This window comes from Leopardus geoffroyi, chromosome B3 (assembly GCF_018350155.1).
Source record: "Leopardus geoffroyi isolate Oge1 chromosome B3, O.geoffroyi_Oge1_pat1.0, whole genome shotgun sequence".
NCBI classification, from domain to species: domain Eukaryota; kingdom Metazoa; phylum Chordata; class Mammalia; order Carnivora; family Felidae; genus Leopardus; species Leopardus geoffroyi.
This window is the reverse complement of record NC_059337.1, coordinates 145,770,552-145,797,473: the sequence shown is the minus strand read 5'-3', so window position 1 is coordinate 145,797,473 and position 26,922 is coordinate 145,770,552. Positions and strand designations below refer to the sequence as shown.

The window sequence follows — 26,922 nt, the reverse complement described above, 5'->3', positions numbered from 1 at the left end:
CATGCTACTGGAAGCCAAAAGAAAGCTGGAGTAGCCATACTTAGACAAACTAGACTTTAAATTAAAGGCTGTAATAAGAGATGAAGAAGGACATTATATAATAGTTACAGGGTCTATTCATCAGGAAGAGCTAACAATTATAAATGTCTATGCGCCGAATACCGGAGCCCCCAAATATATAAAACAACTACTCATAAACATAAGCAACCTTATTGATAAGAATGTGGTAATTGCAGGGGACTTTAACACCCCACTTACAGAAATGGATAGATCATCTAGACACACGGTCAATAAAGAAACAAGGGCCCTGAATGAGACATTGGATCAGATGGACTTGACAGATATATTTAGAACTCTGCATCCCAAAACAACAGAATATACTTTCTTCTCGAGTGCACATGGAACATTCTCCAAGATAGATCATATACTGGGTCACAAAACAGCCCTTCATAAGTTTACCAGAATTGAAATTATACCATGCATACTTTCAGACCACAATGCTATGAAGCTTGAAATCAACCACAGAAAAAAGTCTGGAAAACCTCCAAAAGCATGGAGGTTAAAGAACACCCTACTAACGAATGAGTGGGTCAACCAGGCAATTAGAGAAGAAATTTAAAAATATATGGAAACAAACGAAAATGAAAATACAACAATCCAAACGCTCTGGGACGCAGCGAAGGCAGTCCTGAGAGGAAAATACATTGCAATCCAGGCCTATCTCAAGAAACAAGAAAAATCCCAAATACAAAATCTAACAGCACACCTAAAGGAAAGAGAAGCAGAACAGCAAAGGCAGCCTAAACCCAGCAGAAGAAGGGAAACAATAAAGATCAGAACAGAAATAAACAATATAGAATCTAAAAAAACTGTAGAGCAGATCAACGAAACCAAGAGTTGGTTTTTTGAAAAAATAAACAAAATTGACAAACCTCTAGCCAGGCTTCTCAAAAAGAAAAGGGAGATGACCCAAATAGATAAAATCATGAATGAAAATGGAATCATTACAACCAATCCCTCAGAGATACAAACAATTATCAGGGAATACTAGGAAAAATTATATGCCAACAAATTGGACAACCTGGAAGAAATGGACAAATTCCTAAACACCCACACTCTTCCAAAACTCAATCAGGAGGAAAGAGAAAGCTTGAACAGATGCATAACCAGCGAAGAAATTGAATCGGTTATCAAAAATCTCCCAACAAATAAGAGTCCAGGACCAGATGGCTTCCCAGGGGAGTTCTACCAGACGTTTAAAGCAGAGATAATACCTATCCTTCTCAAGCTATTCCAAGAAATAGAAAGGGAAGGAAAACTTCCAGACTCATTCTATGAAGCCAGTATTACTTTGATTCCTAAACCAGACAGAGACCCAGTAAAAAAAGAGAACTACAGGCCAATATCCCTGATGAATATGGATGCAAAAATTCTCAATAAGATACTAGCAAATCGAATTCAACGGCATATAAAAAGAATTATTCACCATGATCAAGTGGGATTCATTCCTGGGATGCAGGGCTGGTTCAACATTCGCAAATCAATCAACGTGATACATCACATTAACAAAAAAAAAAGAGAAGAACCATATGATCCTGTCAATCGATGCAGAAAAGGCCTTTGACAAAATCCAGCACCCTTTCTTAATAAAAACCCTTGAGGGGCGCCTGGGTGGCGCAGTCGGTTAAGCGTCCGACTTCAGCCAGGTCACGATCTCACGGTCCGTGAGTTCGAGCCCCGTGTCAGGCTCTGGGCTGATGGCTCAGAGCCTGGAGCCTGCTTCCGATTCTGTGTCTCCCTCTCTCTCTGCCCCTGCCCCGTTCATGCTCTGTCTCTCTCTGTCCCAAAAATAAACGTTGAAAAAAAATAAATAAATAAATAAATAAATAAAAAGTAAATAAAAACCCTTGAGAAAGTCGGGATAGAAGGAACATACTTAAAGATCATAAAAGCCATTTATGAAAAGCCCACAGCTAACATCATCCTCAACGGGGAAAAACTGAGAGCTTTTTCCCTGAGATCAGGAACACGACAGGATGCCCACTCTCACCGCTGTTGTTTAACATAGTGCTGGAAGTTCTAGCATCAGCAATCAGACAACAAAAGGAAATCAAAGGCATCAAAATTGGCAAAGATGAAGTCAAGCTTTCGCTTTTCGCACATGACATGATATTATACATGGAAAATCCGATAGACTCCACCAAATGTCTGCTAGAACTGATACATGAATTCAGCAAAGTTGCAGGATACAAAATCAATGTACAGAAATCAGTTGCATTCTTATACACTAACAGTGAAGCAACAGAAAGACAAATAAAGAAACTGATCCCATTCACAATTGCACCAAGAAGCATAAAATACCTAGGAATAAATCTAACTAAAGATGTAAAAGATCTGTATGCTGAAAACTATAGAAAGCTTATGAAGGTAATTGAAGAAGATTTAAAGAAATGGAAAGACATTCCCTGCTCATGGATTGGAAGAATAAATATTGTCAAAATGTCAATACTACCCAAAGCTATCTATACATTCAATGCAATCCCAATCAAAATTGCATCAGCATTCTTCTCGAAACTAGAACAAGCAATCCTAAAATTCATATGGAACCACAAAAGGCCCCGAATAGCCAAAGGAATTTTGAAGAAGAAGACCAAAACAGGAGGCATCACAAACCCAGACTTTAGCCTCTACTACAAAGCTGTCATCATCAAGACAGCATGGTACTGGCACAAAAACAGACACATAGACCAATGGAATAGAATAGAAACCCCAGAACTAGACCCACAAACGTATGGCCAACTAATCTTTGACAAAGCAGGAAAGAATATCCAATGGAAAAAAGACAGTCTCTTTAACAAATGGTGCTGGAAGAACTGGACAGCAACATGCAGAATATTGAAACTAGACCACTTCCTCACACCATTCACAAAAATAAACTCAAAATGGATAAAGGACCTGAATGTGAGACAGGAAACCATCAAAACCTTAGAGGAGAAAGCAGGAAAAGACCTCTCTGATCTCAGCCGTAGCAATCTCTTACTCGACACATCCCCAAAGGCAAGGGAATTAAAAGCAAAAGTGAATTACTGGGACCTTATGAAGATAAAAACCTTCTGCACAGCAAAGGAAACAACCCACAAAACTAAAAGGCAACCAACGGAATGGGAAAAGATATTTGCAAATGACATATCGGACAAAGGGCTAGTATCCAAAATCTATCAAGAGCTCACCAAACTCCACACCCGAAAAACAAATAACCCAGTGAAGAAATGGGCAGAAAACATGAATAGACACTTCTCTAAAGAAGACATCCGGATGGCCAACAGGCACATGAAAAGATGTTCAACGTCGCTCCTTATCAGGGAAATACAAATCAAAACCACACTCAGGTATCACCTCACGCCAGTCAGAGTGGCCAAAATGAACAAATCAGGAGACTATCGATGCTGGAGAGGATGTGGAGAAACGGGAACCCTCTTGCACTGTTGGTGGGAATGCAAATTGGTGCAGCCACTCTGGAAAGCAGTGTGGAGGTTCCTCAGAAAATTAAAAATAGACCTACCCTATGACCCAGCAATAGCACTGCTAGGAATTTATCCAAGGCATACAGGAGTACTGATGCATAGGGGCACTTGTACCCCAATGTTTATAGCAGCACTCTCAACAATAGCCAAATTGTGGAAAGAGCCTAAATGTCCATCAACTGATGAATGGATAAAGAAATTGTGGTTTATATACACAATGGAATACTACGTGGCAATGAGAAAAAATGAAATATGGCCTTTTGTAGCAACATGGATGGAACTGGAGAGTGTGATGCTAAGTGAAATAAGCCATACAGAGAAAGACAGATACCATATGGTTTCACTCTTATGTGGATCCTGAGAAACTTAACAGAAACCCATGGGGGAGGGGAAGGGAAAAAAAAAAAAAAGAGGTTAGAGTGGGAGAGAGCCAAAGCACAAGAGACTGTTAAAAACTGAGAACAAACTGAGGGTTGATGGGGGGTGGGAGGGAGGGGAGGGTGGGTGAGGGGTATTGAGGAGGGCACCTTTTGGGAAGAGCACTGGGTGTTGTATGGAAACCAATTTGACAATAAATCTCATATATTAAAAAAAAAAAAAAAAAAGAAAGAAACCAGAACCACGAGTGTAACGGCTTTTCTGAGATCTGTGTCTTTCTGGTGAATCGCTTAGCTCGAGGGTGGTCTTGGGGAACCCCCTGAACACACAAATCTAATCAAGAATCAGAGAGAGCACAAGTACACAATATTCAGAATGAGAAAATGAGGCTATTATTTTAGAAATTATAAGAATACTATATTGAATATATGTAATTAAATACACGTAACATACACCATACATACAAATTATGTAGATATTACAGTTATACACAGACATAAATATTTATGAGTTATGTAAAAATCATATCATAAATAAATAGCATGTATACAAATCCCGCTAAAGCTGGAGCTCTCGCTTACCACCCTGTGTACTGTGGGTACTTAATATACATGTGATAAATCTTTACACTCAAAGAATTTACAACTTACCTCTCTAATTCTCTTGATTTGAATGTAATTTAACCGTCCCCAGTCAAGTTCATCCTTTAAATAAAGGCATAACACTCAATATCAACTGACAAATTAGAGTTCGTTTGGCTACCGTAACACACAGATGTCATACAAAAACATAAATCAAAAAGAATACGTACACCAACAAGACAAATAGCATCGCTGACTCTTTTTTTTTTGTTTTGTTTTTGTTTTTTTGTTTTTCAATATATGAAATTTATTGTCAAATTGGTTTCCATACAACACCCAGTGCTCATCCCAAAAGGTGCCCTCCTCAATACCCATCACCCACCCTCCCCTCCCTCCCACCCCCCATCAACCCTCAGTTTGTTCTCAGTTTCCAAGAGTCTCTTATGCTTTGGCTGTCTCCCACTCTAACCTCTTTTTTTTTTTTTTCTTTTTCCTTCCCCTCCTCCATGGGTTTCTGTTAAGTTTCTCAGGATCCACATATGAGTGAAACCATATGGTATCTGTCTTTCTCTGCCTGACTTATTTCACTTAGCATCACACTCTCCAGTTCCATCCACGTTGCTACAAAAGCCCATATTTTATTCTTTCTCATTGCCACGTAGTACTCCATTGTGTATATAAACCACAATTTCTTTATCCATTCATCAGTTGATGGACATTTAGGCTCTTTCCATAATTTGGCTATTGTTGAGAGTGCTGCTATAAACATTGGGGTACAAGTGCCCCTATGCATCAGTACTCCTGTATCCCTTGGGCATAGCTGACTCTTTAAAAGGCAGCTTTAACGGGTAACTTGTGCAGCTGTTGTAGGGACACCTGTAGGCAAGGCAAATTTAAACACACAAATCTATCCAGTCTTTTGAACCTAATCAGTTTAAATTTTTTTTTTTTTAACGTTTATTTATTTTTGGGACAGAGAGAGACAGAGCATGAACAGGGGAGGGGCAGAGAGAGAGGGAGACACAGAATCGGAAACAGGCTCCAGGCTCTGAGCCATCAGCCCAGAGCCCGACGCGGGGCTCGAACTCACGGACCGCGAGATCGTGACCTGGCTGAAGTCGGACGCTTAACCGACTGCGCCACCCAGGCGCCCCTGAACCTAATCAGTTTAAAAGGAGAACAAAACCTGACCAAAAAAAAAAAAAAAAAAAGAATTGAGTTCTTTAAAGCCTATTATCTAAACTAAAGCTCAGGAAACAACAGCAAAAGGAAGGTTTCGGGGTTCTTAGTTGTGTTTTTGCTTTGTTTTGTTTTTACGTATCATTTATTGTCAAGTTGGCTAACATACAGTGTATACAGTGTGCTCTTGGCTTAGGGAGTAGATTCCCGTGGTTCATCGCTTACATAGAACACCCAGTGCTCATCCCAACAAGTGCCCTCCTCAATGCCCATCTCCCATTTTCCCTACCATCCCACCACCCCCCCCCCCATCAACCCTCAGTGTGTTTTCTGTATTTAAGAGTCTCTTTATGGTTTGTCTCCCTGTTTTCAAACTATTTTTTCCCTTCCCTTCCCCATGGTCTTCTGTTAAGTTTCTCAAGTTCCACATATGAGTGAAGTCATCTGGTAATGCTTTTCTCTAACTGACTTACATCACTTAGCATAATACCCTCTACCTCCATCCATGTTGTTGCAAATGGCAGGATTCATAGGGGCACATGCACCCCCATGTTTATAGCAGCCCTATCAACAACAGCCAAAGTATGGGAAGGGCCCAAATGTCCATCCACTGATGAATGGACAGAGATGTGGTTTATATATACAATGGAATACTACTCAGCAACGAGGAAGAATGAAATCTTGCATTCTGCACGGTTCTTCGCTGGGAATGGCGCCTCCAGGCACATCCCTGTGGGCACGAAGCACTCGAAGCTGACGCGGCTCCAGACCCAACAGAAGGATCCCCAGGACTCGGGAAGTGGAAGGCCAGCTCCGCCGTGGGCCCCGGGAGCCACCTCCACAAGTGACCACCACCCCGAAGACAGGCTCCGAAGCCCTTCGCCAAAGGACCGCCTACTCCCTGTTCCAGCCTGCCGCCCCCTGAGGACAGGCCGCAGCGACCTCAGCTCAGGCCTGGTGCTCTCCTGTGTCACCTGTGGTGATCAGGCCAAGCGAGAGAAGCCCAGGGGAGTCTCCCTGGATCCTTACACCCAATTATGAACAGAAGAAACAACTGACCAACCTTTGGGTGCCGAAGCTCTCCTCTCTGTCTGCAAGCCTGCCAAGTCTAAAAACAAATGACCCAGTTTCAAAACACCTTATTAGCTAATTAAAAATTTTTAGAGTCTAATTCCAACACATTTTAACCAGAGAAAACTTACAAATTTTTTCCCAACAACTTCATAACACGTGCCCCCCCCGCCCCCCCCCCCCCCCCCCGCATCTACTTCTTCCAACACGGTTTGTTCGACGTTGGATGCCAACAAGCCTCACGGTGCTTCCGGCAGAGAAAGGGCTGTGGTCCGAACGCACACTAAGGCCCTGCGGCGGCAGGCCCCCTCGCCCGATCGGAAAACACTTACTCTAAATGCCTCAACCAGTGCAATGCAGTCGCTCTTGCTGTTGCCGGAGAAATTCACTTTGTTCCTACAGAGAACAAACAGTGTCATCCGATGCCCTTAAAAAGTGGCTTTTAAAAATAGGAATGCCAGGGGCATCTGGATGGATCAGTCTGCTAAGCATCCAACTCTTGATTTCAGCTCAGGTCATAATCTCACCGTATGTGGGATTGAGCCCGTCAGGCTCTGCACGGACACTGCGGAGTCTGCTTGGGATTTTCTCTCTCCTCTCTCTCTCCCTCTCCCTCTCTCTCACTCTCTCTTAAAATAAATACTTAAGAAAACTATATATATATATATATATATATATATATATATATATGCACACACATACACACGAACGCTAAATACCTGTATCCATCAAGATGCTGCCTAAAAGGCATTGCAAAAAAGTTCTTCAAGGAAAGCGCTGCAGCTAAAGAGAAAAACAAAGACGAGGTGAGGCTGGGAGAGCGGCAGTCCACGGCCCTCCCAAGACCTCCCTGCGCCCACACTTACCTATAATAAGACACTCATCGAGACATCCAAATACGTGTCCAAGGACTATGAGTTTACCAAGCTGCTGATTAACAGGAAGCTGGGCCAAAACTCTTCCTAAGAAGGTCAGTTCACCATCGTGGGGGTTCTCATCCTCTCTCTGCCCACTCACTGCAAGTGCTCCAACCTTTACGAAATAAATTAGTGCTGTTAGCAAGCACAGACTTCTTCAGGTTCTTTTTTCCCAAGAGGCAGGCAGTTTAAACAGGAAATGAAGACCACATCTTGGTAAGACTCTGAAAGACATCTAAGTTGACTTATGAAAAATCGATGCTCCCAAAAAAAAGTCTTTTTAATTTGCTTTCTGGAATTTAGAACACATTTTCTTATTTTTTAAAAAGAGCGGCACTGGGAGGTAATGCTCGAGATACTCCCGCCAAAGTCCACTTATGATTCAACAAGTATAGCGCGCACGACATTAAACCACAGACCTGACTACCACGTCACACACAACATGACGCATTCGACTGTCTGTGGGAGAAAACAAAGGTATCTAAGTGTTTCAAAGCAGAGGTGAAACACCAGAGCGCCCCCAACTTCAAGGGCCAGAAGACCATCCACAGCCCCAAGAAGCGGTGCACAGGCCAAGGCCCCGGGCACGGGCAGCAAGAGCACGGCGGGTTGGGGGTCAGGAGCCCAAGAATCCAACGGGGCAGAGCAGTTTCCGGCAAGGGAAGGAGCCGCCTAGAACTTCGTGCAGACAGGACTTCGTGCAGATTCGGCCACGGAGCTGGTGGACACCAGCAGGCAGGCACGGTCAGGCGGAGCCGCCCCGAAACCCTGAGCGTCAGCCCACAAGAGCGCCCTTTAGACGCTCGTCCCGCACGGCCTGTGAGGAAGAAATACTCACACCCCACTTGGCATTGGCATTCATTACTTTCACATCTGCAGAAACCCCTCAGCATCACCACACGCTGCGTCTTCTCCCCTCATGGCAGCAAAGGCCAGCAGACGGCATGGGGGCTGGGAGGGGCCCGGGGAGGGGAACCCAGCAAAGGCAAGAGCCTCAGCGAGATCACCCCCAAAACCGGGGCGAACAACAGGTATGGAGCCTGGTATCGACGACGAGGCATTACAGGTGCTTTTTAAAGCCAATGCTGATTGTTTAGGACCGTCAAAATACTTTAAAGATATCCATGTCACAAAACTTCCAAAATTTACCCAACAAAATCTTAGCTTTCCCCGCACTGGCGAACATCACGCAGGCCTACCTCCTTTAGCAGAAGGATGGTTCGTTCAATGTCACCCAGACCAGGTGGAGAAAGGGCCGTTGCCAGCAAAGCTCTCGGCTCACCCATATCCAGCAATTTCACTTTCAATATTGTGCTTCCTAATGGACAACGCTGAAAAGAGCAAAACATTTAGAAACAGAAGAATTACGTAAATTAACCTAACCTACCTGCACATGACTAGTACTTCAGAGACAGATGCAGGAGAGAGGAGAAGAGAAAAAGAAAGAAAAACAGAAGATGGAGAGAGACAAAGGGTGAGAGAGGAGAAAGAGAAGAGACAGAAAGCAAAGATGTGCAGGCAAGGGAGAGAGAGAGGGCAGGAGAGGAGTGGGGGGAGACAGATGGGGAAGGAGGGGGAAAGAAACAGACTGGTGAGGGGGAGGAGGGGGGAGGGGGAGGGGGATAAAGAAGGAAGAGAAAGAGAAAGAGAAAGACAAGGAAGAAGAGAAGAGAGGACAAAGAGGAAGCCGGCGCTGACCCCACGCTTAAGGGCCATAAAGGGGCTGGAGCCCGCAGGCACAAGGAGCCACTCCTCTCACTACAAATTTAACAAGCATGCGCAGTCCTGGCTGAGCGCGGGGCGCTCAATAAATGGCAAGCCAGCACTGTGATTAAAGACTAGTTTGGTCAGACAGTGACTTCCCCTAACACTGTATTACCTAGACCATTCAATAAAACTCTATCTACAAAAAGCAAACTTTGGAAATGACCAAAGAGCATTACCAACATCTCGGGGACAACGTGGTCTGGGATGGAGCTGTCCCAGAAATCCCTGTGGATCAGTCTATAGCAGTGCCCTTTAGACACTCTTCCCGCACGGCCTGCGAAGGAGAAACATCCAAACACCATTTGGCATTAATCACCTTCGCGTTAGCATAAATACGTATGTAAGAATAACCATTAAATATTAAGAAAAACCCTTGTTATTTTCTACCAGACCAGGTCGGTAAAGACTTCAGAATAAGCTGGTGTTCAAAGACCTCTCAGTAGGCAGATTAAGCACTGAAGTTTCCTCTGTGATCGATGGCATACAATGCGATGCGTTATTTCTAAAGAAAACCATGTTGGCCCCAATATGCAATGAAAATCAAAACATTTTAAACACAAGACATTTCCTGCAAATGCAAAGCTCACACTAATAAAAACACAAAAAGCATAGCTGGCAGGAGCCGGTGAGGCTCCCCCAGTGACGTGGCTGTGCAATGAGACATGTGTAGGCTGTCACTGTCGCCATCTGCCTTGGGCTTCTCACCATGGCCATCAGTCCCAATGCCTCCGCAAATGCTGCCGTCATGACAGCTGCTTCACGTGAAATGAGGGCTCAGAACCAGGCCTGGCCCTCACGGACCACCATATGAGGACTCTTCTCTCGCGACTGTATTGCTTGTGGAGGACAAACTCCTTTATCCCTAAACATAATAAAATCTCCCAAGGAGAAAGAGGGGCGGGGAGGAGAAAGGGTGTCCTTAATAAATACCCAGCTTTTAAAAATGCAGCAGCCCTGGGGCGCCTGGGTGGCTCAGTCGGTAAAGCGTCCAACTCCTGATTTCGGCTCAGGTCATGATCTCATGGTTTGTGAGATTGAGCCCCACGTCAGGCTCTGCATTGACAGAGAGGAGCCTGCTGGGGATTCTGTCCCTCCCTGTCTCTCTGCCCCTCCCCTGCTCACGTGTGCATGCACACATGCTCTCGCTCTCTCTCTCTCAAAATCAATAAACAAACATTTTTAAAAACGGGGCAGCCCAGGGAGGTTGTCTCCTTCCCCACCTGTGGAGTCAGGAAAGACGGAGGGGCGTCTGGACTCCTGCCCCCCACCTCCACCTGTCTCCCCTGGTAGGTCCCTTCACCCGCGGGAGTTGAGTGGAGAGTCCGGACTTCCAGCACCGCCATCATCACCCCCACCCCGCAGCTTAACGTGTCAATGACAGGACTCTCTAAGTACAAAACTCCAAGGCAATGACAAAAGACAAAAGTGAAACCAACTCCTAGAACCAACTAGTGAGCTCAGCAAAGCCACAGGGTACGAGATCAACACACAAAAGTCACTCACACATCTATACACACGGCAGCAATGAACACATAAAAACCGAAATTAAAAATGCAACGCCATTTCCAATCACCCCGAGTAAAATAAAATAGTTAGGATCTGCATGCTGAAAACAACACAAGCTGATTAAAGAAGTAAGTGGAGACACAAACCGTGTTCAGGGATTGAAGACCCAGCATAACAAAGACGTCGATTCTCCACAAACCGTCCTATGGGTTTAATGCAATTCCGATCAAAATCACAAATGAGTTTTTTGTAGACAGGGACAAGTTCATTCTAAACTCTGCGTGGGAGGGAGAAGCGTGACACTTCCGAAAGTAAAGAAGGCAGAGGGAGGGGCCCAGCAGGGTGCAGGGCAGGGAGAGGTGCACAGCGCCCGTGACACCACACAAAGGCGCAGAAGCCACTCCGCGGGAAATTCAACGGTGCTGGAATGGGACACCCACGGGCAAAGAGATGGACCTCGCCCCTAACCTCACACCTCTCACAGAAGTTCATTCAAATGGGTCACAGCCATAAACGCAGAACACACATCTCCGAAACCGTGAGAAGAAAACGCAGGAGAAACCACCCCCCCCGGGGACGCAGGCAGAGGTGAAGCGTTGACACGTGGCCCCCAACACCACCCAAAAGGAAGACCTCAGCCAAGTTAAAAGTTTTCTCTCCAAAAGACCCTCGGAAGAGGATGAAGAGACAACATACAGGACGGAGTGGGGGAGGGTGTGCAAACCACACATCCAGCATCTCCCAAAGGACTAGCATCGAGGTGGCAGGGAGAACTCGACTCGCCAGTCACCACGCACACGGTCCAACTCTAAACCGGGCCCAAGACAAAAACGGACGCCTCACTGCGGGCACACAGGTGGCAGAGAAGCACAGGAAGAGGCGCTCACCTCATCAGCCGTCGGGGACACGTACCTTAAGATCCCAAGGAGAGATTATCACACGCCTTCAGAATAGCTACAACGAAAACAGCCGTTAACACCAAATGCTGGCACCGGTGGGGAGAAAATGAATCGCACACACTGCTGGCAGGAGTGGAGCCACCATGCAGCCACCGTGGAAATCGACTGACACAGCTTCTTATAAAACTAACCATATGCTTGCCGTATCACCCAGTAATTGCACTCCTGGGCTCGTATCCCAGAGAAACGAAAACTTACATCCGCACAAAACCCGTACGTCAATATTCTTGGTGGCTTTATTGGCAACTGCCAGGAACCAGAGATGCTCCAACATCCTTCAAGAGGCGAATGGTACAATGGAATCCAGCAACAAGAACTACTGGGGTGCCTGGGCAGCTCAGTCGGGTGACCGTCCAATTTGGTTTTGGCTCCCGTCATGATCTCAGAGTTTGGGGGTCCGAGCCCCCAGTCAGGCTCTGGGCTGACAGTGAGGCGTCCGCTTGGGATCCTCTCTCCCTCTCTCTGCCCCTCCCCTGTACATGTGCGTGCACGTGCTCTCTCCCTCATCCTCTCAAAATAAATCAATAAGGGCGCCTGGGGGGCTTAGTTGGTTGAGCGACCAACTTTGGCTCTGGTCACGATCTAGCGGCTCTTGAGTTCGAGCCCTGGGCCAGGCTCTGTGCTGACAGCACAGAGCCTAGAGCCTGCTTCATTCTTTGTCTCCCTCTCTCTGCCCCTCCCCTGCTCGTGCTCTCTCTCTCTCTCAAAAACAAACAAGCAGGGGCGCCTGGGTGGCGCAGTCGGTTAAGCGTCCGACTTCAGCCAGGTCACGATCTTGTGGTCCGTGAGTTCGAGCCCCGCGTCGGGCTCTGGGCTGATGGCTCAGAGCCTGGAGCCTGTTTCCGATTCTGTGTCTCCCTCTCTCTCTGCCCCTCCCCCGTTCATGCTCTGTCTCTCTCTTTCCCAAAAAAATAAATAAACGTTGAAAAAAAAAATTTTTTAAAAACAAACAAGCATTTAATGAATAAATAAGAGCTGTGGATACATGCAGCAATTTGGACAGATCTTAAGGATGTGGTGGTGAGTGAAACGAGCCCACCCCGAAAGTCCCCAGCTGCGCGCTTCCACCCGGATAACATCCTGGAGACGAAGGACAAAACGGGGAAGAACAGAGGCTGGCAGAGAGGCCAGTGCCAGGCAGCTCCTTCCGGGCAGCTGTCCTGTTCTGCACTCTGATGGCGGTGCTTACACGGGTCTGCACGTGACGTCAGACGGCAGAGAGGACACGCACCGGGGCGCGTGTAAGACTGAGCAGTGACGGTCTGTGGTCTACGTGTCGTACCGACACCGACCGCCTGATCCGGACGCTGCACTACGGTTCTGTGAGGTGTCGTTGCCAACAAGCTGGGAGATGCTGGCCTGTGTTTGAGAGACTCCAGGGACGATTTTCCAACTTCTCAAAGAAAGAAAGTTTATTACAGAAATCTTGAACATACAGAAAAACAAAGGCTAAGACTCCTGTAATCTCAAGACCCAAAGGTTTTTGTGTGTTTATTTCTAGTCATTTTTTTTCTAAGCATGGGACTTGTCTGGGGGGTAATTCTGGGTTGGGAGGCTAAGACACAGTAAGATGATTACAGTTTATTATCCTTTCTTTCGCTCAATTTTACAACAACACATGACTCAACATACGGTTTTCCCAAAGCGATGAGAAGCTGGCTCCGGCCCTGAGTGACCTACCCACTCGCTCTCACACCCTCTCTGGGCAGCCGTCTCGGGGGAGGCAGCAGAGCCCCGGGCTAAGTAAGGATGTGGACTGCAGCCGGAGCAGCGCCCCCACTGTCCAGGACAGCCTGAGGCCGTCACCCCTTCTCTGCCTCTCTGCTGCACCAGTAAAAAGTGAGGATGTCAACAGCGGACTAGGTCACGGGGTGGCAGGAGGATTAAATGAGTTCACGTTAAGTACTCAGAATCGTGCCCGGCGCATAGTAAGCACTCAATAAATGTTGCCTCGACTCTATTTTTGATGAGGTAGCTTTACTGCCCAACAGGTATTTTTGGAATGGCCCTCCGCCCATCCTCCCTAAAAGTTCTCTAATAAAACATAAGCCACGCTCAGTCCATACCAAGAACTCTGTCCCCGGGGGCCAGTCCCCACAGGTGACAGTAGCAACCTACCTCCGTGCATCACAACCACACCTCCACTGTGATCAAAGCCCTCCAGACCCTGACAAACGCCTCCACACCCTCAACTCCCCAGCAGTACGTGTGCCGCAGCAAATGCTGAATGAACCTTCTGTGGAACCTGCTTAGGAAAAGCAACCCTAGAAGGATCAGAACTCGGACAGAAGACAGAGGAAGAATTATCAAAAGTTAATTAAAAATTATCAAAACTTTGGGGGCACCTGAGTGGCTCAGTCAGTTGAGCATCTGACTTCAGCTCAGGTCGTGATCTCACGGTTCGTGAGCTCAAGCCCCGCATCAGACTCTCTGCTGTCGGTGGGGAGCTCACTTCAGATCCTCTGTCCCCCTCTCTGCCCCTCCCCCATTTGTGCTCTCTCAAAAATAAAGAAAATATTTTTTAAAAATTATCAAAAATGTATCTGGTTTCCATAACTATTCCCCAAACGCTTTCTAAAATTCACCGCAGGGGTGCCTGGGTGGCTCGGTTAAGCGTCTGACTCTTGGTTTTGGCTCACATCACGATCTCATGGTTCATGGGTTAGAGCCCCGAGTCAGGCTCTGTGCTGACAGCTCAGAGCCTGGAGCCTGCTTCGGATTCTGTGTCTCCTTCTCTCTCTGCCCCTCCCCTGCTCACACTCTGTCTCTCTGTCTCTCAAAAATAAATAAACATAAAAAATAAAAAAAAAAGAGAAGTTAAAAAAAATAAAATTCACTGCAAAAGACTATAGTGTTGAAATAATCACATGCCTGTCCGTTATATACAAAGACTGTCACCTAATTCTATGGATGAGAGGAGAATCACAAATTTAAATGCATAGTCTGAAGATATGAGACATTGTTGCTTAAAACTTAAAACTGGTTTCAGTAAAGAAAGTATCTGCATAAGAGTAAAAAAACAAAAACCACAATGTTTTAAAACATCTGAATTTGCCACCAATTCGTTGTTGTGCTGGAACACAAGTGCCTTACCTTTTCTCTGATTACAACTGGTTTTAGAGGCCCAACTCAATCGCAGACTCTGGTAATTCGTATCTTCATCACAAACCAGAGTTCTAGTCAAACAAAAATCTATAACTGTCATTTAAAAAAAAGGAATGTAAACACCATGCCAACAAGAAGTAACTGTGTAATAATCACAACGCACAGGGATAAAACAGCAAGAAACATGCAGCCTTCAGATCAGTGCACATTACAGAAGACTCTGGAAGAGCACTGGCTACTCCTTACCACCCAGGACAGATAGAGGCTGTGGCCACATTCTTTCTTCTATGGACAAGAGCCTTTGGGCACAAAGAGCATAAGCCCTGTAGACCCGACAAGCCTCAAGAAAAGCCCATCTGGACTGCACGCAAAAGAGGGTCAGAGGGCACAACGTGGGCAGCACAGAAGCGGCCACGATGCCGGGCTGCGGGGACTCACATCCTGGAGGGGAGGAGGCACGCTGCCTAGTCTCTCCGTGCTGCAGTGTCCTCGTCTGTGAAAGCCGGCTGCCGGAAGCCCCTCCAGCTCTCCTCTGGACTGACTGTCCCTGTCCTGACTGTGGTAAGCGGGCACGCTGGCCGGCAGGGTGCCGTCTTCTCTTTGCCCCTCTCCAGCCCTCCCATACCCTCACTGCCACTGCCCTCCTGGAAAACCTCTGCCTCGTTCAGTTCACCACCACCGCCCCTCCGTTATGGCTCCCCGGTCCCCACACCCTCCTCTACTGCTCCCACCCGAATTCTGGTGACTTCCAGGCCCAGGAAACCATGTGGGTGGCATTCAGGCTCCTGGTTCCACGAACCCTCTCCTCCGATCATCCTGTCCCCCACCTTCTAGCAGCCCTACCTGACACCAGCATCACAGTGACAGCAAGTGCCTCTCTCCAAACCTGCTTCCAGGCCTACCCAGCAATCCTTAATCCCTGCCGACGGCACCACAATCTGTCCATCTTGTGACCTGTTAGCTATCCCTCCACCCACCTCCTCACCTCCCTCTGTGCCCTCCCATTCTGATCGGCTGGGGTCCCCACCCCCCCCCCCCCCGTAGCCCTGGGGAACGTACTTCCCACCTCCACTGTGCGGCCCCTGGGACCAGGGAAGGACAGACCCATCGGGCCAGCAGGTTGACTGCCCCCCTTCCATCGCTGTCCACTAGGCTCGAGTGGCCCTCGGGACACCTGTCCCATCAACCCCCCACCTTTAGGGTCTTCTCCTCGACGCTCTATGGCCCCCCATTCTCAGTCTGCACTGGCATCGTGCCTCTAGCTCACCAGGGGAAGCAGGGGTGGCAGAGGGCCCCATAAGCTCCCTCTGCCACCCGTCCTCACACTTGGCCCTTCCCCGGGAACAAGGGTGAGGTGCCCATGCACACAAGGAGGCCCAGCGCCCACGTGGTACCCCATCGTATCCCTGCACAGGGACGAGGCCGCAGCCAGCAGGACCCTCTCCCCCACGGCACCTCTGCACCGTTCCTGTCACCCAGACGCTGGGTCTCCCGTCCATCCGGGAAAGGTGTGCTCTTGGGCCCGGCCACTCTTTGGCAACCTCCCTGTTTCTCTGCTCCCCTTGACAGCAGCATGTGCTAACTGCACGGTCCCCAATGCCCCTCTCTTCCCCTCCCTCCCTAACCTCCAGCAAAACTGCTCTGGTCAAGGTCACCTATGATATCCACGTTGCTGACCCGATGGCCAAATTTCCAGTCTTCTCCAAACTTGACCAATCATCAGCATGACATGTTATCCACCCCGTCTTCCTCAAAGCCCTGACTCGGTTTCTACGTCTTTGCTGGCTGTGCCTCTGCAATTCATCACTGCCCCCCTTCAAACACCAGAAACGCCTTCCCCTCGTGCCACCACCGCCCGCCGGTCTCCGGGCCTGCACAGCCAAGTGTCCGCGGACGGGCAGCAGGTGCCTCACCGCGCCCCTCCGGCTGCCACAGTCCCACACCAGATCCCCCAGCACACCTACCAGATAGGGCCCTACGGCCACCATCCCCCTGTAACCGGCCGCCGACTCTTGCCCGCACTAGTCACACCCTCCTTCCTCGCTCAGCCCGCCAAGCACCCTGCCTCACTGCGGTCTGTCCCTGAATGAGCCTCCAGACGATGTCGTCCCTGCTCTCCAAATCCTGTCTTGCCAGCAAAACCCTAAGCCTTCACACGGCCCGCAAGGCTCTGCGTGACCCGGTACCCCGTTACCTCCTCGACCTCGCCCTCCAACCACGTCCTCCCCGCTCACCTGAGCCAGCTCCCAGCCTCCCCGTTTCCTGCACTCGCTCCGCAGACTCTGAGCCTCAGCTCCTCCTACGCTCTTCCCCACGCGCCCACCCCTCCCCGGCCGTTCGGCCAACAGCGTCTGCTGTCCTTCCCACGACTCCCTCCTCCACGTCCGCCTCCTGCACGCACCGTCACTTCACCTGCCACGAGCTCTGGTCTTATTCATCGCCTATCACCCACCCCTGAAGGTGTCATGAGAACGCGGACTTTCTCCTGGTGACTATCTCCCCAGCACCTAGAACGGTCCCCGGCGTGGAGACCAGACACTGCCACGTTCCGTGGGTACGTGTGTATCTGTCCAGCCGCGCCGTCCCTGCTGCTCCTCAACCCTGAACCGCCTCCTCCCACAGCTCACTCCTCACTGAGTTCAGGTCTTGTCCAAATACTGCGTCCCCGGCCAGGCGTTCCCTCATCACCCTAAAAGCTCATCTTCCCAAGGACCGTAGCCCTCTGATGTACCTTCCCTACAGGGAGCACTCTGCTCCACCCGAAATGACACGTGTCTCTGACTGCCGTCTGTCTGTCTCTGCCAGCAGAATGCAATCGCCCTGAGACGGGCCTTCTGCGCATTCACCACCGTGCTCCCGGCACCCAGAGCAGTGCCTGGCACATGGGGAGCTTCGAACTACGAATTAACGAATTTAGGAAATCCGTGAACAAAGCAATCAAGGACATGCACGCAGAATGCTAAGTCAGGAAGGGCTCCCTGCCGAGCCGACACAGCGCCCTGCTACGCTTCCCCTTTCCCCCACGCTCCTGCCTCACCCCCCTCTAGCCACAGAACTCCACCTGGGGCAGCCCCAGGCCCCACTGTCCACCAAGGCCCTCGAAGTGCCCCTGGGAGAGGAGGAAGTGGTGAACTACAAGTGCAGAGAAGCTGTACGAACCTGCTTTTCTAAATTCTCTCTTGCAACAGCCAAGAGTTGGGGAGAGGAGGAAGAGCAACCCCTCAAGGGGCAAGCGGGCCTCTAAGTACCGTGCTTTATGTCGGGGAGAAAACAGAGAAGCATCTTACCGTACTTGACGTCTGGAACTGTGATGGAGCTTTCTGCAATGTTGGTGGACAGAATAATCTATCGAACATAAAAAAAAAAAAAAAAAAAAAAAAAAGCATCTGACGTTCCTGCTATATACTGGAAACACTGGGCAAAATTAAAAAAGAAAAAAAACTCAAGCTCAAAAATTATTTAAAAGATTGTTAACGTAGACAATGGACTCAAATTCTTAAATTAACACATTTCCTATTTTCTATAAAACACAACTGATCAAGGGTCTGGGAGGAGGCTGGGGGGAATCAACGTGGGGACAGGGGGGCCCTCAGTAGCCAAACCTGTATACCTCGAGGCTCTGCCCCACACCGGGGTGGGGCCCTGAGCCACCTACTTACCTCCCTGTCCTCAGAGATGCCACGCAGACAAGAATAACGATGCCCACCCACAGGCTCGCCGTGAAGATCACAGGAGTTAACAGATGTAAAGTGCTTCCAACCGCTCCCGGCGCAAAGCACGGGTTCAATCACCAGTACCTACGGACCCACAGTGCCTAAGTCCGTAGGCACCCAGCGCACTGGACGCGTGCTCTGCGCCAGGCACTGCGACACGACCGTAACTCAAGTCCAGACGTACATGGCTATAATTCACCTAACAGCTCTACGTTCCAACAGAAGTTCAGTCTCACAAAAGCCGTTTGCTAAGACACACTACAGGTGACAGGGACCCGGGTCATCTACCTGTTCAGGCCCACATGCATGACCTTAACTGCTACCCCTCTTCCTGGCATAATCACTGGATGCCCACAAAGCCTGGCAACACGGCAGGTGCTTAAAAGCAACAGGCAAGAAGCCAGACAAAGACAGCCGTCCCAGACCTCGGACACAGTGCTTCCGGGGTCCTGGGATTAGCACGGGGCAAAAGGCACGACCAAGCTAACACCCAAAGGAAGGGCTGAGCCTGCACCGTGCAGGGGCCGGCCACCCCTGGAGGTTCCACACATTTGCCAGGAAGCGAGGGGGCTGGGTTGTGCGTCTGAGGTTCCGGACCACCGTCAGCAGCTCTGGAAGGGTTGTGCTAAGACGCTGCCACGGCTCACGCACAACCTGAGGTTAAAGCCGTCCCCCTTCACCGGGACTAAGAACGCGGGTTCCACCCAAGGCCGCGGGGCAGTGCTGCAGACACCACAACCGTCCCACAGTCTGAGAAACGCCAAGAGGTGAGAAGCATCGGAATCCACCAGCAACAACACCCTGAAGTGGAGGCGGTAAAGAATACTAGCAACCGACCGACAAAACAAAAGACGAGAAAGGCGCAACACGCGCGGCTCCTCGGGCAAGTACGCGTCCGGGTGAGTCCCTGCCAGCTGCGGCGCGCGTCAGGCCAGCTAGCGGAGGTGTCCGCTCTCCGCGACGGCACAGTCTCGGCGGAAAATGTGCCCGAAGAGCTTGCAAGTCCCCTCCCGGTTTCCTACCTTTCTGTACCCAGGAACTGGACTTAGAAACACGTTATTCTGTTCTTCTAAAGTCACACTTGAATGCAGTGGATAAACCTGTAACCTAGGGAACAGATTAACGAAATAACATGTCCATAAAGAACAGAAGTGAGGACACACAAAAGCGAGCAACTGTTCACTGAGCTGATCGGACTCCTTTAGGGCAGAAACAATAATGGAACAGTAAAGACAGAGCCACATCATTTGAAACATACCTTTTGTGAACCATGTTTGTGAGAAGTTCATGCATGTAGTTTATTTCACCCAGACCTGGAGACGAAAAACAGTGGAGAGAGGAAAAAAGATGTATTTGCTGCTTAAAAAACAACCTTTAAATGAGATGACATCCTTTTCAAAAAAAGGCCCTACCAATTCATTTTGACTTTGTTATCCTGTTTGCCCAATTACATCTCAATTACAAATAAAAATGTACAATGACGTTGACCACCGATAACTCAAAAATATGAAAAAAAAACATTCTTCTGGGGTTTCCCTTCCCACAACAGTGACCGCCTACAAGTGTGGCCATCCGAATAATTACATCTCTTTTTTATTTCCCACTGATTTTTCCAAACTTTCTATGGTCAACAAGCAACATTTTACAACCAAAAAATAGTACTCAAAAAGTCCTGGTCACACAGATAGGCTAAATTTTTTTCATTAGGTTTAAAAAATGTCTATGGATACATCAAAGTTTCATGTGCTCTTGTCCCAACCTGAACTATCAACCCTGTAATGTGCTGAACTGTGTCCTCCGAAGAGGTGCTAAGTCCTAACCGCAGTACCTGAGAACATGGTTCTGTCTGCAAACAGCATTACTGCGGACGTAACGAGCCAAGGTGAGGTCAGACTGGAGTGGACGGGACCTTACTCCAATAGGGCTGGTGTCCCCATAAGAGGAAGGGAGAGGGACACACAGAGAGAGCGCCACGTTAACAAGGGAGGCAGAGATAGGAGGGACACAGCCACAAGCCAAGGAACGCCAAGGATGGATGGCCGGTGGCTGCTGGAAGCCGGCAGAGGCAAGGGAGGGTTCTACTGGGAACCCCAGAGGGAGCAAGGCCCTGCTGACACCTTGATTTCGAACTCCTGGCCTCCAGAGCAGTGAGAGAATAAATTCCCATTGTTTTGAGCCTTACACTTCGTAGCATTGTTACAGCAGTCCTAGAGAACGAATACAGAACGGCTCCCAAAAGATCAATTCACAAAATAAACATCTATCCAACCTGCGTTCACATAAACACGTAACAGACACGAGACAAAGTAAACTGTAAAACACCGTTCATAAATATTTGCCGCAGACAACGTTTAACAATTAGAAGGCATTTATCTCCTTTTTAGGTATTCCTGAGCTAGTACACCGTGGCTCTGCTTTGGCCATACTTCTCCTTCATACGCCACCACACGCACAGCAGTCTTTGATAAATGTTTATTGGGGTAACTGCAACCCCACCCCACTGGCAGCGATGGTTGTTTCCTGGGTACAAAATTAATCCATAGCAACATAAGCAAAACATAATTGAAGCTGCAAACTCAAATGGTGCATCCCAAAATTAAGTAAGCTACTTTGATTCAGGGTTTTTGTTCTCCAAAACTACTTGTACAAAGACTCATGTGCTATCATTACCTTTTAACAACAAAAAATACGTGAATTATCGTCAAGATGTGTCACCAAACTATAACACTGTATTTAAAAAATAAAAAAACACCATTTTGAAAAAGTACAATTTACCACAAATTAATCTTTCTCAGGTAATTCACAAGGCCGATTTCCCAAATATTGAGATAGGGACACAAGGACTTTTCTGATGACTCTCATGGTGTCACAGCAGCAACATTGTCATTAAGTAAGCTTTGCCTATACGATGATGGCAATCACCTCACATTTACGACGATATATGTGAAATGGCAAATTTAACAAAGCCGATTACTTTATTGAAAATTTGGAAGCAGATAAAACTAGCTTTAAAAAATTAAACTCTTAAAAATAAGTTAATTAAATAAAATAAAAATTAAACTCTTGGGACACCTGGGTGGCTAGTCGGTTAAGTGTCAAAATCAACAAGTCTATACTGATGGGGCAGAGCCTGCTTGAGATTCTCTCTCTCCCTCTCCCTCTGTCCCTCCCCTGCTCATGCTCTCTCCTTCTCAAAGTAAATAAGTTAACTTTAAAAAAAAAGGATCAGGGCACCTGGGTGGCTCAGTCAGTTAAGTGTCTGACTTCAGCTCAGGTCATGGTCTCACAGTTCATGGGTTCTGTGCTGACAGCTCAGAGCCTGGAGCCTGCTTCGGATTCTGTGTCTCACTGTCTCTCTGTCCCTCCCCTGCTTATGCTCTCTCTCTCTCTGTCTCTCTCTCTCTCAAAAATAAAGTGTAAAAATTTTTTTTTTTAAAAAAAGGAAGAAAGCCTACAAAAGTAGAAGCACAATTAAAAAAAAAACTTAAAAAAAATTAAACTCTTCGTCATCATTTTAGCAATGCAAAGGTTACGATAAGAGATCAAACTGAAAACCACATGTGCTCATGTTCTCGGGGTCTAAAAAGACTAAACACACAGAGCCAAGTACCATTTTTCACAAAATGGGCTAGACACAAACACAGCCTCCATCAAGGGCATTGTAATTCCAGGCCACAAGCATGACACTCACCTGGCAAAAACACCAACACGCTGCTCCGCTCCGCCACAAACTGGGCACCCGACGAGCTCTTGCTCCTGTTACAAATGTGAGTGCACAAACGTTAATCTGGCAAAAGTAGCCACTGCTGGTCTAGAACCCCGACAGCCCAGGCTTCTGATCGCGAAAGTCTCATACAGATCATCCAGCATGTTTTCTTGCATGTAAGAAAACACAGAGGTCCCGGGACATGGTCCCACAGTCACTGGGGGTGCCCAAGAGTCTTGATTCCCATAAAACTCATCTGCCAAACTTTCCCTTGAAATTTAGTTATTGTAATCGAGAATCTCAAAATACAAAACTTTTAAAATAACTACAAGTAAAACTTAAACTCAAACCATCAGCTTGCCTTCCCACTCCTGTCAAAATATTTCCTCGGTGTGAAATCAGAACTTTGGTTCTCTGCACACCGCGAGCTCTCCTCGTGCAGGCAGACGGGGCAGTAACAAAACAGACAAACAAGGTCCCTGCTCTTTGTGGAGCTCACATTCTAGCAGGAGGGAGAGACCAGAGACAGGCAAGCAAATCAGGTGTCTTCAGTTTAGCAGTAAGACACCGTCAGGAACAGATGGGGGCCCAGAGACGCTGTGTTGCAGTCATTAGCTAATCTCCACACCCCTTCTCCTCTGCAGGTACTGGTCCCAGCACAGCCCAGACTGCTGTTGATCAGCTCTTCCAAGAATTAATAAAGACTAGAGTGAAAACTAGTAAGATAAAGTAAAACAACAACAACAAAAATCAACAAACTCAAACCCAGGTCTTTGAAAAGATCAATGAAATGGACAAATCTTGGGGCCCCCCGGGTGACTCAGTCAGTTAAGCATCCGACTTTGGCTCAGGTCATGATCTTGCAGTTCGTGAGTTCAAGCTCCACATCAGGCTCTGTGCTGACAGCTCAGAGCCTGGGGCCTGCTTCTGATTCTGTGCCTTCCTCTCTCTCTGCCCCTCCCCTGCTCACATGCTATCTCTCTTTCTCTCTCAAAAATAAACATTTAAAAAAAAATTTTATAAAAAAAAAAAAAAGAAATGGACAAACCTTTAGCTTTTGACCAAGAAAAAAAGAGAGAAGATTCAAAATACTAGAATGAGAAATGAAAGGGGCGCCTGGGTGACTCAGTTGGTTGAGCGTCCAACTCTGGACTTTCGCTCGGTTGCGATCCCACGGTCACGGGTTCAAGCCCTGCATCGGGCTCTGTGCTGACCGTGTGGAGCCTGCTTAGGATTCTGTCTCCCTCTCTTTCTACCCCTCCCCAGTTCACACATGTGCTCTCTCTCTCAAAATAAGTAAACATTTTTTTAAAAAATGAAAGAAAGGGCATTACTTTACAGAAATACAGAGGATTACGGAGGAATACGATGGAAAACTGTACACCAACAAAGTAGATACTTGACAGGAGATGGACACATTCCTAAATAGACACAAACTATTAAAACTCACCCAAGGGGGAGAAAAATGTGAGGGCACCTGGGTGGCTCAGTCAGTTAAGCGCTGGATTTCGGCTCAGGTCATGATCTCACGGTTCATGGGCTCGAGCCCCGCGTCAGGCTCTGTGCTGATGGCTCAGAGCCTGGAGCCTGCTTTGGATTCTGGGTCTCCCTCTCTCTCTGCCCCTCCCCAACTCTCACTCTGTCTCCCAGAGCTCTCTCAAAAACAGAGATTAAAAAAATTTTCTTTTAATCTGAATATGCTTATAATAAAGCAATAAACTGAACTGAGAAGTTTAAAATTACTCGTAAAGAAAAGCCCAGACCCAATGGCTTCACAGCAGAATTCTACCAAACATTCAAAGAATCGATACCAATTCTTCACAAACTTGCGAAAACAAAACATTTCCCAACTTATTTAATGAGGCCAGTACCAGACAAAAAATCACAAGAAAACTACAGACAAGACCTCTTGTACCTATGGATGCCAAGAGTCCTCAACAAAATACAAGCAAGCCAAATCCAGCAACATACGGAAAGGACTGTGCACCATGACCAAGTGGGATTTATCCCAGGGATGCAAAGTCGCTTTAATACCTAAAAATCAGTGGGGTCCTGAGAAACTTAACAGAAGACCATGGGGGAGGGGAAGGAAAAAAAAAAAAAAAGTTAGAGACGGAGGGAGCCAAACCATAAGGGACTCTTAAAAACTGAGAATAAACTGAGGGTTGATGGGAGGGTGGGGGGTGGGAGGGAGGGGAGGATGGGTGATGGGCATGGAGGAGGGCACCTGTTGGGAGGAGCACTGGGTGTTGTATGCAAACCAATCACAATAAATTTCATATTAAAAAAAATAAAAATATCTTTAAAATATACCTAAAAATCAATTAATTTAATACATTATATTAGCAGAAGAAAAACAAATTTCACATCATTACCTCAACAGACCCAGACAAACCATTTAAACAAAATCTAGGGGCGCCTGGGTGGCGCAGTCGGTTAAGCGTCCGACTTCAGCCAGGTCACGATCTCGCGGTCCGTGAGTTCGAGCCCCGCGTCAGGCTCTGGGCTGATGGCTCAGAGCCTGGAGCCTGTTTCCGATTCTGTGTCTCCCTCTCTCTCTGCCCCTCCCCCGTTCATGCTCTGTCTCTCTCTGTCCCAAAAATAAATAAACGTTGAAAAAAAAAATTTTTTTTTTTAAATAAAAAATAAATAAATAAACAAAATCTAACACTCTTTCACAAAAAGTTTTAAGAAGATAATAGAATAAAATCTAAACACTCAACAAACCAGCAACAGGAGTTTACTCCCTCAACCTGATGAAGCTCATCCACCCACAAGGAGCCCACAGCACACATGATACTTCACGGTCAAAGACGGGGGGGCTTCCCCTGAGATCACAGACCAGACAAGGATACCTGCTCCTCCACTTCCGGTCGGCACTGTGGTGAAGGCGCTAGGGCATCCAGATTGGAAAAGAAGAAATAAAACTATCTCTGTTCATAAACGACATGACCTTGGGTACAGAAAATCCTGAGAAACCCTACCAGAAATGGGGCACCTGGGTGGCTCAGTCGGTTAAGTGTCCGAGTTCGGCTCAAGCCATGATCTCTCAGCTTGTTAGTTCAAGTCCCGCATCAAGCTCTGTGCTGACAGCCTAGAGCCTGGAGCCTGCTTCGGATTCTGTGTCTCCCTCTCTCTCTGCCCCTCCCTTACTTGTTCTCTCTCTCTGTCTCTCAAAAATAAACATTAAAAAAAGTTTTAAAAAATCCTACCAGAACTAATAAATGACCTCAGCAAAGTTGCAGGATAAAAGATCAATACACAAAAATCAATTGTTATTTTGATACATCTGCAATGATCAAAAAATGAAATTAAGAAAATAATTTCAGGGGCGCCTGGGTGGCTCAGTCGGTTAAGCGTCCGACTTCAGCCCGGGTCACGATCTCGCGGTCCGTGAGTTCGAGCCCCGCATCGGGCTCTGGGCTGATGGCTCAGAGCCTGGAGCCTGCTTCCGGTTCTGTGTCTCCCTCTCTCTCTGCCCCTCCCCCGCTCATGCTCTGTCTCTCTCTGTCTCAAAAGTAAATAAACGTTAAAAAAAAAAAAAATTAAAAAAAAAAAAAGAAAATAATTTCATTCACGATAACATCAAAAGGAGTAAAACACAGAAATGTTTGACAAGATAAGTGCGAAACTTATACTTTGAAAAGTACTAAGCATTGTTGAAAATGAGTTTTAAGAATCTAAAGAAATAGGAAAAGATCTCGTACTGGAAGACTGAATAAGGTCATAGGGAAGATGGTAACGCTCCCCAGATCTCCAGACTCGACCCAGTCCCTTCCAGAGTCCTGGCTTCCCTGCAGAAATGGACAGGCTGATTCTGAAGTTCACCTAGGAGTACGAGGGACTTGGAATAGCCAAAACAATCCTGAGTAAGAATAAGTTAGAAAGACTCCTACGTCTGATTTCAGAATTACTTCAAAACAGTGGTAACCAGGGGCGCCTGGGTGGCGCAGTCGGTTAAGCGTCCGACTTCAGCCAGGTCACGATCTCGCGGTCCGTGGGTTCGAGCCCTGCGTCAGGCTCTGGGCTGATGGCTCAGAGCCTGGAGCCTGTTTCCGATTCTGTGTCTCCCTCTCTCTCTGCCCCTCCCCCGTTCATGCTCTGTCTCTCTCTGTCCCAAAAATAAATAAACGTTAAAAAAAAAAAAAAAAAAAAAACAGTGGTAACCAAGGTGGTGTGGTACCAGCCCAAGGACAGGCACAGAGACCAACGGAAGCGAATTTAGAGTCCGGAAATAAACCCGTCCATACGTCTATGGCCAACTCATTTTCAAGAAGGTGCCAACACACAATGGGCACAGGAGAGTCTTTGAACCAACAGTGCTGGGACGAGTGGTTAGCACACAAGCCCAAGAATGAAGCTAGACTCTCACCTCACATGTACACAAAACCGAATTCAAAGACCTAAGACCTAAAGGAAACGCCAAAACTGTAACACCCTTAGAAGAAAACAAGGGGTAAATCTTGATGAGCCTGAACCTGGCAATGGATCCTTAGCTATGACACCAAAAGCATGA

At 47.4% G+C, this 26,922-nt stretch overlaps 1 protein-coding gene across 7 annotated transcripts in view; it reads right to left on the bottom strand.

Moving 5' to 3' along the window:
- The window catches only part of TDRD9 (tudor domain containing 9), a 121,481-nt gene that overhangs the window by 49,245 nt on the left and 45,314 nt on the right, over positions 1 to 26,922 (bottom strand). For 5 of the 7 annotated variants that reach the window (XR_006704226.1, XM_045448402.1, XM_045448403.1 and 2 more), the window contains 12 exons: positions 22,392 to 22,456; positions 19,959 to 20,013; positions 19,723 to 19,807; positions 18,275 to 18,332; positions 14,976 to 15,080; positions 9,594 to 9,691; positions 8,850 to 8,981; positions 7,600 to 7,765; positions 7,453 to 7,516; positions 7,066 to 7,129; positions 6,726 to 6,770; positions 4,553 to 4,606 (listed from right to left, as the gene is read on the bottom strand). Coding sequence is in view for 6 of the 7 variants with exons in the window: in XM_045448402.1 (XP_045304358.1) it covers positions 4,553 to 4,606; positions 6,726 to 6,770; positions 7,066 to 7,129; positions 7,453 to 7,516; positions 7,600 to 7,765; positions 8,850 to 8,981; positions 9,594 to 9,691; positions 14,976 to 15,080; positions 18,275 to 18,332; positions 19,723 to 19,807; positions 19,959 to 20,013; positions 22,392 to 22,456 (991 nt within the window). In the remaining variant the exon portion in view is untranslated. The remainder of the gene's footprint in view (positions 1 to 4,552; positions 4,607 to 6,725; positions 6,771 to 7,065; positions 7,130 to 7,452; positions 7,517 to 7,599; positions 7,766 to 8,849; positions 8,982 to 9,593; positions 9,692 to 14,975; positions 15,081 to 18,274; positions 18,333 to 19,722; positions 19,808 to 19,958; positions 20,014 to 22,391; positions 22,457 to 26,922) is intronic. The other 2 variants (XM_045448404.1, XM_045448405.1) reach the window with 2 other exon arrangements.